Source organism: Chelonoidis abingdonii, chromosome 26 (assembly GCF_003597395.2).
Source record: "Chelonoidis abingdonii isolate Lonesome George chromosome 26, CheloAbing_2.0, whole genome shotgun sequence".
NCBI classification, from domain to species: domain Eukaryota; kingdom Metazoa; phylum Chordata; order Testudines; family Testudinidae; genus Chelonoidis; species Chelonoidis abingdonii.
The window spans coordinates 10224338-10235346 of record NC_133794.1 but is presented as its reverse complement, the minus strand read 5'-3'; the positions used below and the strand labels follow the sequence as shown (position 1 = coordinate 10235346).

At 66.2% G+C, this 11009-nt stretch overlaps 1 protein-coding gene across 2 annotated transcripts in view; it reads left to right on the top strand.

Moving 5' to 3' along the window:
* The first annotated feature begins 4685 nt into the window (after positions 1–4685).
* The window catches only part of MYO1A (myosin IA), a 16667-nt gene continuing 10343 nt past the window's right edge, over positions 4686–11009 (top strand). For both annotated transcript variants that reach the window (XM_032785480.2, XM_032785479.2), the window contains exons 1-11: positions 4686–4808; positions 4952–5067; positions 5778–5872; positions 6132–6236; positions 6568–6614; positions 6938–7001; positions 7996–8094; positions 8882–8985; positions 9788–9935; positions 10127–10245; positions 10700–10855. In XM_032785480.2, coding sequence (XP_032641371.1) covers positions 4686–4808; positions 4952–5067; positions 5778–5872; positions 6132–6236; positions 6568–6614; positions 6938–7001; positions 7996–8094; positions 8882–8985; positions 9788–9935; positions 10127–10245; positions 10700–10855 — 1176 coding nt within the window. The remainder of the gene's footprint in view (positions 4809–4951; positions 5068–5777; positions 5873–6131; positions 6237–6567; positions 6615–6937; positions 7002–7995; positions 8095–8881; positions 8986–9787; positions 9936–10126; positions 10246–10699; positions 10856–11009) is intronic.

Sequence of the window (11009 nt, the reverse complement as noted above, 5' to 3'; positions counted from 1 at the left end):
GTCTCGATGGGCCCTGTGAGGGGAAGGAGCAGGGGCCAGCAAGAGCTGGGGGAGCCTGCCTGGGGCTAGCGTTGGGCACTGCTGCGTGATCAGTAATGCTGTGTACCTTGTCCTAGCCCGTCCTCTGCGTTGTACCCTGCTCTTGGGAGCTCCGGCGAAACGCTCAGTCACGGCGCTGGAACATTCTGGGCAACGCTCTGCTCTAAATCTCTGGGGTTTTCAGGGCACAGTCCAGCGTCCTGGTGCTCGGAGTCTGGGCTGCCGGACAAAGCCTGCCTGGGCCATTAGCCTTTTCCTCCCTGGCACCGTCTCCCCTGGGCTTCTCTCCCAGCAGAACTTTGCAGTGGGCTCCTGGCAACCAGCTCGTTCTGCCAGGCCAACCAAACCCCTCTGGTATTGACTGATGTCAAATTAGCCACTCGGCAGAGCAATAGCCCGGGATCAACTGGCTTCTCCTGTGGCTGGTTCCCCTGGTGACCTTGGCCAGGGCCCTGTTTCCCCAGCTGCAAAGCAGGGCTCGTAAAACCGGCTCCTCTCACGGGGGCACTAAGGAGGGGCCGAGCTGGTGGCATCTCGGGGTTTATGGCCAGGGCGGTGGCTGGGCCCTGGCGTCTCATGCTCTCTACCCGTGGCCCTGCTTGTGCTGCTGTGAAGCTCTGCCTGGGCTGGTGCAAGGTGCCTGCTCTGATCTCACTGCGTGAGGCTCCAGCTGTGTTCATCGTACCTCCTGCTGGCTGGCGCTGCAGGGTGGCGGCACAATTAACAGGCCAGCTGGGTGGTGAAATGGGTCTGGCGCTAGCCCAGTGCCTCCTGCCCCCTGCAGCTGTTCTGCTGGCCTGGGTACGCCGAATCCTGCCTCAGCGCAGGGGCATGGGCTTGCTGGCCTCGTGGGTCCCTCCCAACCCTCCACGTCTGTGATGCATGGGGCATCTTTCCGTGGGGCCCACCCCCGTGGCTGTTCTCTGGAGCGTGTCCACGCCTGCCCAGGCTGGGGGGGACAAGCTACATGCACACTTGCTGCATTATAGGGTGTGGGGCAGTGCTGGAGGCAGGGTGGAGACGCAGCAGGTGGGTAGTGTGGTGGGGTGGGCACAGGGCTGGGAGCAGAGGGAGACCTGGCTTTGATTCCTAGCTCTGCCACTGCCTCCCAGGGTGACCTTGACCAAGTCACTTGACTCTGTACCTCAGTTTCCCTAGCTGTGAAATGTGCCTCAGTTTCCCCAGCTGTGAAATGGGAAGACTTGCCCTGTGTTTGTCTAGTAGGCTGTGAGCTCTTTGGGGCAGGGGCTGTCTCACTGTGCATTTGTACAGCTCCTTGTGCGCTGGGGCCACGAGCTTGGGGGGGGGGTGCTACTGTAATGGACCTAATAAAGAACAGGCAAGTCCAGCTCTGCCGGAGGCCGCCCCGCCCCGCAGCCCGGGGGAGGAAGTGGGTGGGGTGAGGGCTGCGAGGGGGTGGAGGCAGGGTGGCCCTGCCTTGGAGTGCCACAAACCATGGACAGCTCCCTCTGAGCCAGGGCTGGGCGGCACAGCTGGCTCTGTTCTGCCAAGCAACCCGCAGAACCGGCCCGACTCTCAGAGGTGCCAGCAGCACGGTGTCAGCGGTGAGGTGAGTACGGCTCCAGCTAGCTTTGCCCATCAGTTCTGTCACTTTCCCACCCCTCGGCCAGCTGCCTTGGGGTCCAGACGGCTCTGCCGAGTGGCAAAGCACCAGCTGGAGGGGCGCTTCTGGGAAGGTGTCCTCTCCGCATCTCTAAAAAAGCCACTGGCCTCCCCCAGGCTGGAGGAAACCCCCTGCCCTTGCTGGCCAGAGCTTCCAAGGGAGGCAATTAACCTTCTTTTCCTCCTCAGGCTTCCTGGGGAAACGCAGGGGGGGCCTGCAGCTGGGTAGGCGCAGCTCTGCTGCGCGAGCCAGGAGCTGGTGGGGGGTAGAGGGCTGAGGCTGGTGGTGGTGGTGAGGTGCTGAGGTATTGTGCCCCATTCTGTCCTAATGGGGGGCACGGGGACCCCGGCGTGAGGGCAGAGGAAAAACCGGAGGCTGTTCTCGTTTATTTGCATTGGGATTGAACTTCCTCCTAAATCCCCCAGCTGAGCGTGAAAACACAGACCAAGGGAAGACGGGTCTGGCTTCTGAGACCCCCATCTGCTACCTCCCCCCAAACCCCCCCACCCACAGGCCTCGCACCCGCCCACCCTCCTGCTCGCTGGGGGCCGAGATGAACTTTCTCCAGGAGGCCCGATAAGAACCGCTGCGGTTTATGGCTCTGGGGCAGAGTCCGGGGGAGGCTGTAAATCGAAGGTGAAGGTTGGTTTGTATTAAAACCCCTCTATAAAAGGCAGGAAGGGTTTAAAATAGGAGCAGGTGAGGCAGGAGCCGGGACAGCTGCTGCTGCAGGCCCGGGGGCATCAGGTGAAGCCCAGTGGTGCAGGGCGAGTGCGCCCGGGCACAGAGCTGCGCCAGGATCCTGCTGCTAATATTTCCCATCGCTCTTGACCTCTGCCCCGGCCCCCAGGCCTGCCTTTGCCTCCTGGTCAAAGCAGGGAGCTGGCTGCGGCCCTGCTGGGGTGGAGCCCGGCTTGCGTCGCTGGCCAGGGGCCCTGACCCTCAAACCTATCTAGGCTCCTAACTTCCCCTGGACATGGGGGCTCGGGGCCGTGCAGGATGGTGGAGGCAGAGACCGGAGGCCGCTCGGTTGCCTCTTTGATGCTGTGGCCCAGCTCTGCTCGGCTGACTTTGCCCCACGGGCCCCAGAGGGGTTCAGGGCTGCCCTGTGGGGCTGGCGAGAGCTTGGGTGCCCGGCTGGGAGCAGAGTGCCCTGTAGCCTCCCCCTCCAAGCAGGGGGGCTGGGCCCTCAGCATGTGGGCCCTGGGCTCTCGGGAATACCCTGCAGCCCGGGCCCCGAGTGGCCGCAGTGCTGGGCCCGGAGAAGGGCGAGTGCGGCTCACAGGGGGAAACCTTCGATGGCCCCCAATGAGCTGGGACCAGCCAACGCTGGCCAAGGGGGGCTGGAGCTTCCCTGCCGAAGGGAGGACTCTTCCCTCTCTCCATGACTCTGCCATGGCCTTACCCAGGCAGCGGGTGGAGGAATCAGGACGCCTGGATTCTGTTCAGGAGCAGGCCCAGGCGCGTGTGGGGCTGACTTTGTCCCCTTGGCCCTAAGGAGGGGGTGCTGGCAGCTGTGGGGCACCTGAAACCTGCCCCTCCCCTTACAGCCATATGGCTGTGCCGCCAGGTTCCCGGGGCAAGCGGCTCCTGGCCGGGCGGCCCTGGGGCCTGCTTTGGAGGGATAGGGTGGGGCAGGGAGCAGGCTGCAGAGCCAGGGCCAGAGCCGGCCGGGGGGGCCCAGGAGTGACGGGGAGAACAGGGCCCGATCTGGCACTGGGAGCCCCCGCCCTTGCCCTCAGGGAAGTAGCAAAGGAAAAGCCAGCGGGGCCCTGCAAGCCGGAAGATGACCCAGCCGGTTCCTCCTCGCCCCAGCTGGCATCCTGCTCCAGCTGGCTTCCTGGCCTGACTCACTCCTTTCCCGGCAGCCTCCCCGGGGCTCTGGCGTTAATCCCTCCGGCGCTGGGGCGGGATCTTGCCCTTCCAGGGGGACCTCGCTTGTTTCTGAGCCCTTGGGGGTTTGTCCCCGCAATCCCCGGCCACCTGCTGCTGAGGCTTTTCCTTTGGGGCCTGGCACTGTAACGACCTGAGATCCCAGCTCCTCTTCTCACGCTCAGCGAACCAGTTCCACATCTGGCCACTGCGCAGGCAACAGCTGGGGAATGTGGGGCACCAAGCAGGGGTGACACAAAGAACCCAGGTGTCCTGCATCCTAATCCCCTGCTTGACCCACCCCGCTCCCCATGCCAAGCAGGGAACCCAGGGGTCCGGACTCCCAGGCCCGTGCTCAAAATGCTTCAACACGTACCCAGTTCTGGGCACACCCCTGGGTCCTGCCACCCAGCACCTGGGCTCTAACCACCGGACCCTCCACCCTCCCCTTTACATCTGGCTGGGCTGGGTTGGGGGGGTCTGGCACCACCCAGACCCTCACATGGCTGCTCCCCCAGGAGTCCCTAGAGGCAGCTCAGCAACAGGCCAGGAGTTCGCGGGGTCTCTTCCTGCCGGCACCTGCTGCCAACGGGATGGGGCAACCCTGCTGCCTGGCCAAGCCCAGCTGGCATGAACGAGCCGGCTACAAAAACACAAGACTCCATTCTCCCTATTCTTTTCTAACCCCCCAGACCCCCCATCCCTTCCTGGAGCCAGGGGAGGAACCCAGGAGTCCTGACTCGCAGCCCCCACTGCTCTAACCACTAGACCCTACTCCCATCTCAGAGCCAGGGGAAGAACCCAGGAGTCCTAGCTCCCAGCCTCCACTACTCTAACCACTAGATCCCACTCCTGTCCCAGAGCCAGGGGAAGAACCCAGGAGTCCTGGCTCCCAGCCCCCACTGCTCTAACCCACCACACCCAGACTCTGGGTTCTCCCAGATGAAGTCAGATGGGGGCAGAGGCTGCCACTTGCTAGCTACGATGTGAGACGGGGCTGTTTCTTCAGTGGGGGGTGGGGACGTGCCCCCCTGCTCAATCCGTGGGGTGCACTGCACCCCCTTTGCAGGGCTAAGACTCCTCCACTCACTGCTCTCCCCTCCGCTCGTCTTCCCCTCCAGCTGCCGCCTCCCCACTGCCCGCCGGGGCCATGGAAGCCAACCCGTCCCTGCTAGACACCGTTGGGGTGGGGGACCTGGTCCTGCTGGACCCCCTGTCGGAGGAGTCACTGCTGCAGAACCTCAAGGAGCGGTTCCGGCACCAGGAGATTTACGTAGGTGTCGGGGGCTGCGCAGGGGGGAGCAATGGGGCGGATCTGGGGCTCCCCTTGCCCCTGGAGATGGAGCTCTTGTGATACCCCCCCACCCGTGTCGCGCTCTCCCCCATGTGCTCACGGCCTCCGCGTTCCCTCCCTAGACGTACATCGGGAATGTGGTGATCTCGGTGAACCCGTACCAGCCCCTGCCCATCTACTCCCCACAGACGGTGGAGAATTACCGCAACTCCAACTTCTTCGCCGTCAAGCCGCACATGTGAGTGGGCCGGGCGGAGGCTGGTGGGGGCCATCGCTGAGCGAGTCCCCCCAGAGGGGGACAAACTGGGGAGTCAGGGAATGGGGCTCGGGGCCTTTCCCCTCTAGGGGGAGCCACCTCCCATCCGGCCCCAGGGCAGGGACTGGCTGGCTCGGGGGGCAGACATGGGCCATGGGGCCTGTCCCCTCTAGGAAGTGCTGGCTCCCATCCGGCCCCCAGGGTAGGGGACTGGCTGGCTCAGGGGGGTGGGGAATGGGGCTCAAGGCCTGTCTCCTCTGGGGGGCGCCAGCTCTCCTCTGGCCCCAGGTTGGCAGGGGCTGAAAGCCCTACAAGCCGTGTGTCTCAGAGTCCCCGGAGCTGGCGGCAAGGGCGGGTTCCTGTCCCATCCTGTCCTGGGGTGGATGAGGAGTCCATAACGGGCTTATGTATAATTGAGTCAAATGTGTGGGTGCTCAGAGTCACTGACTCAGGTTCAGCGCAGCTCACAGGAGCGTTTGCTGGGGCGGGGGGGGGTAGGAAAAAGCATTGTGATATGGTGCCCCTCACTCCTTAACCGCACCCCCCTGCTAGCCCAGATGAGACCCCTGAGGCCGGGCCTCCAGCCAGGCTCTTGGGCTGGGGAGTGGGGAGCCCTGGCCAGGGCCGGGGGGTGGGATCTGTCCCTTTCTAACCCCTCTCTCTTCACCCCCACCGCGGCCACCCCCTTATAGCTACGCGATCGCTGACGATGCCTATCACTCCCTGCGGGACCGTGACAAGGACCAGTGCATCCTGATCACAGGCGAGAGCGGCGCGGGCAAGACGGGTGAGGAGAGGACGCCCGCCCCTGGCAGAGCCTGGGGAGCAGGGGGGGCTAGGGATGGCTTGCGAACCCTGTTGGGTGGTCAGCTGAGTCATTCCCACGGGGAGCAGGACCCAGGTTTCGGGCAGCTGGAGGTGGCGCATGCAGGGGGGTGGTGGGCATGGGAGGAGGTTGTGGGGGGGCTCCTGGCAGAGTCACCCCCCTTCTCTGCAGCCAGGAGGCTGACAGGCCCCAATGACTGGGCCGTTGCTTGTCACCGCAGAGGCCAGCAAGCAGGTGATGTCCTACGTGGCCGCCGTGTGTGGGAAGGGTGAGGAGGTGAACCAGGTGAAGGAGCAGCTGCTGCAGTCCAATCCGGTGCTGGAAGGTGGGTGCCCCCCGGCCCTGAAAAGAGCCCCTAGTTCCCCCGCTGGGGCCTGGCCGGTTCATGCCCCAGGGCCCGGCCTGGGAGGTGTCAGAGGCCATGGGGCTCCCAGCTGTTCTCAGGCTGGCTCTCCCCCAAGCTCGTCTGACCCTCCCCTCGCACCAGCCTCAAATCCCAGCCATGCCCCATGGCAGGGAGCCCCCCGCGCTCTGCCCATGGCCACGTCCCCCACACCTGCTCCACCCCAGAGGGGCTGCCCTGCAGCAGGCAGGGGACGGTCCCAGGAAAGGTTCAAATAATGATTCTCTCCTTCCCCGCCCCGTTCTCATTGCAGCCTTCGGTAACGCCAAGACCATCCGCAACGACAATTCCTCCAGATTTGTGAGTGGTTCTGCCTTCAGCACCCCCCCAGAACCACCCCCTGCAACTCCTGTCCCCTCAACATCTCCCTCCCCCCCTCCTGACTCCCCTCCCCCTCCCCTGCGACTCCTGTCCCCCCAGCCTCCCTCTCCCCTACGACTCCCATCTCCCCAAACGTCCCCCTGCCCTGTGACTCATGTCCCCCCAATGCCACCCTCCCCCATGACTCCCATCCCCCCACATCTTCCTCCCCAACCTTCCCGACTCCCATCCCTCTCCCCTCCCCCACCCTCATGACCCCCGTCCTGCCCTGCCCCCTGACTGTCTGTCTCTGCCTCTCCCAGGGCAAGTACATGGACGTGGAGTTTGACTTCAAGGGCCAGCCCCTGGGCGGCGTCATCAGCAACTGTAAGTGCCCCAAGCTCCCCTTCCCTGTGGGCCCGTGGGCAGGGCTGGGGCCAGGGGGTCCGTGTGGGGCCGGGCGGAAAGGAGCGTGCGGGCACCGTGCCCTCCAGTGCGTGCCAGGGGCAGTGCCAGGGCCAGGGGCTCCGTGTGGGGCTGGCTGGAGAGGAGCGTGTGGGCACCGTGCCCTCCAGCACATGCCAGGGGCAATGCCGGGGCCAGGGGCTCCGTGTGGGGCCAGCCGGAGAGGAGCGTGCAGGCACCGTGCCCTCCAGCATGTGCCAGGGGCAGTGCCAGGGCCAGGGGCTCTGTGTGGGGCTGGCCGGAGAGGAGCATGCGGGCACCGTGCCCTCCAGCACGTGCCAGGGGCTCCATGTGGGGCTGGCCAGAGAGGAGCGTGCGGGCACCGTGCCCTCCAGCGCGTGCCAGGAGCAGTGCCAGGGCCAGGGGCTCCGTGTGGGGCCGGGCGGAGAGGAGCGTGCAGGCACCATGCCCTCCAGCGCGTGCCAGGGGCTCTGTGTGGGGCTGGCCGGAGAGGAGCGTGCGGGCACCGTGCCCTCCAGCATGTGCCAGAGGCAGCACTGTGCGCTGGGACCCGGCAGACACTGGGTTAACACCGGAGCAGGACCGGGGGCCCTTCCTGAGGTGGGGGGCACGTGGCCGAGGCTCCCAGCTGCTTCCACCTCTTAGCCGGAGCTTCAGCTTCCTGTGGGGAGCAGGGCCACGGATCTGTCCCAGCCCGGCACAATGGAACAATAGGGGCTGGACCCCGCCCAGTATCCCTCCCCGAGCGTCCAGCTTCCCGCCCCCTCCAGCACCAACCCAGGCCCTGACGTACCCACGCCCGGTGCCCCCTCACTGGGCACAGAGTCTGCCCTCCGGCGACCCCCAGGCACCGGTTCTCCCCGCCCCCCGCAGCCTCCCAGGTACTGATCCCCTCTGCGGTGACATGTGGGACCCTAACACTGGGCCGGGGATCCCCTGGGTCTCCCCTCTGCAGACCTGCTGGAGAAATCCCGAGTCGTGAGACACGTCAAAGGGGAGAGGAATTTCCACATCTTCTACCAGCTCCTGGCCGGGGGATCAGACCAGCTCTTGAGTATGGCTGGGACCCCCCCTGGGCTGGGGACGGGGTTTGGGCTGGGACTCACCTGGTCTGGGGGATGGGGTCTGGGCTGCGTCGGGTTGGGCTGGGGATGGGGTTTGGGCTGGGACCCCCCTGGGCTGGGGACGGGGTTTGGGCTGCGCCCCCACTGGGCTGGGGACGGGGTTTGGGCTGGGACCCCCTGGGCTGGGGACGGGGTTTGAGCTGGGCCCCCCCCTGGGCTGGGGATGGGGTTTGCGCTGCGTCGGGTCGGGCTGGGAGACGGGGGTTTGGGCTGGGACTCCCCTGGGCTGGGGCGGGGGTTTGAGCTGGGACCCCCCCTGGGCTGGGGATGGGGTTTGCGCTGCGTTGAGTAGGACTGGGAGACAGGGTTTGAGAAAGGAACCCCCCTGGGCTGGGGATGGGGTTTGCGCTGCATTGGGTAGGGCTGGGAGACAGGGTTTGGGCTGCGCCCCCACTGGGCTGGGGATAAGGTTTGAGCTGGGACCCCTTGGGCTGGGGACGGGGTTTGGGCTGGGACCCCCTTGCGCTGCACCCCCACTGGGCTGGGGGCGAGGTTTGAGCTGGGACCCCCTGGGCTGGGGACGGGGTTTGGGCTGCGTTGGGCCGGGCTGGGGATGGGGTTTGGACCAGGCCGGGGTTTGGGCTGTGCCCCCACTGGGCTGGGGGCCGGGACCGGGGTTTGGGGCCCATCGCAGCGGCTGCAGCCTGGGCGGGCTGGCTGGGGGGACCCGGGCGGGACCCTGCTCCTGGCTCAGCTGCGGCCTGTCCCCTCTCGCAGGGGGGCTGAAGCTGGAGCGGGACTGCAGACGCTACGGATACCTCGGCCGCGAGGACCCCAGCCTGCCGGGCGTGGACGATGCAGCCAACTTCCGAGCTGTTCAGGTCCAGCCTGGGGGCGGGGGCTGGGGGGAGGGTGAATCGGTCTGTCTGGGTAAAATAGGACCCCCTGCCCCTGAAATCCCTACACTGCACCCCGGTCGTGGGGTCCCAGCCCCGGGGCTCAGCACCCGCTCCGGATGCGGCCGGCCAGGACTGTGGGGCGGGGTCTCCCCGTGGGACTCACTCCCCCCGGGCGAGGAACTGGCTCGGCTTCGGTGCCTCATGGGTCTGACTCGGTCACGCCGTGAGCTCCCCTGGGGGAACCTGACATGCCCCCCAAGGGCCCTGCCCGCCCACACGGCCAGCAGGGACCCCCAGGCAGCAGGTGACAGGTGGGTTGTTAGTCGCCGGGAACCCAGCGTAGGACAGGGCTGGTTAGCACCCACCAGGGACACTCAGCAAAGTGCTTTGAGGGGGCAGAGCCCAGGGGCCTCCCCCCGAGTCCCAGCCCAGGAGACTGACCCCTTCCAGCTGCCCCCCTGCCCCCGGCTTTGTCTCTTTCCCGGGCCAGCAGGGCACCTGGTCTGTTCTCCAGCACGTCCGGCTGATCCTTGCAGCGCAGGGGGCCCTTCAGTTACCATCCTTGCCGGCTACAGGGTGTCGGCCGTTCTCTGCAGCCCGTCGGCCGTCACCCCTGCCCTCTAGGGGTCGCTGCACTTTATCCTGCACCACCTAGCTATCGAGTAGCACAGAGGGGAAACTGAGGCACACACCGTATTCAGAGACAACGTTGAGAACATTCCCACTTCGTCACAGCCCCCAAACTCAGATCCCCAAACTCTGCCCTCGTCTGTCTCCCTGGCAGGACGCCATGATGGTCATCGGCTTCTCGCCGGCCGAGGTGCAGGCGCTGCTGGAGGTGGTTGCCGTGGTGCTCAAACTGGGGAACGTAGAGCTGGGCAGCCAGTTCCAGGCCAGCGGGATGGAGTCCTGCAGCATCCAGGACACGCGAGGTCAGGCGGGGACCCGTGGTGGGCTGGGACTCCTGCCCTCGGCCCAGGCGTGGCTCCCCCATCTCCCCTCCCGAGGCCCCTCTCCTGGGTTTGACCCATCCCCACCCTGGTCTTGTGGTGGTCTCGCCTCCTGCCCCTCTCCCCTGGCAGCTCTGTTCCCCGGGGAGCTAACCCGGCCTCTCCCCATGCAGCTGTGCGGGAGATCTGCGAGCTGATCGGCCTGCCGGAGAGCGTCCTGGAGAAGGCCCTGTGCTCCCGCACCGTGGAGGCCAAGAGGGAGAAGGTGGTGACAGGTCTGAGCATGGCCCAGGTGAGTGGAGGGACAGGGTGGGAGGCCCAGAGCCAGAACCGTTCCCTTTGCCGTGCCCGGCGTGTGCAGACAGCTCCGTCAGCCCCCCCAAACCCTGCACCCTTGGGTCTCCTCCCAGCGTCCCCCGGGTCCCACCCATTAGTGGTGGGGCTGAGCCGCGTTCGCCCCCCAATGTCCGGCCCCCTCTTGCCAGGGCTGTCCCAGGCTCAGGGCTTTTCTGAGTCGGTCCCACGGCCACGGGAGCTCCCTGGTGCCTGGCAGGGCCTGGCCTGGGCTGGCACTGAGATGTGAGGCCGGGGGAGGTCTCTTGTCTGAGCCACCCCAGCTTGGGGCTGAAATCACCAGCTCAGGAGCAGGTTCTCCCCCCAACCCATTGAGTGGGGCTGGCCCCGGGGTCCCTCTGAGCCGCCCCTATGCAGCCGCCAGCCTCCAGCCCCTTTGCCTCCGCTCCTAGGGCTGCTATGGGCGGGACGCCCTGGCGAAGAACATCTACAACCGGCTCTTCAACTGGCTGGTGAACCGCATCAACGCGAGCATCAAGGTGGGTGTGCTGGGACACCGGCCCCGGGTGGGGCTCGAACCCCCGGCCAAGGCGCAGGAACTGCTGTGTGTAGCCCAGCTACGGAGGGGTGGACAGCGGCTGTCGGCTTCCCTGCTCTCATCCCCACTGTCTCCCAGTGCCCGCCCTCCCCCCATCCGCCGGCTTCCTCCCCCCCTCGCCGGGCTTTGCCGGAGCTCTTGTGCCGAACCATCCAACAGCAGCA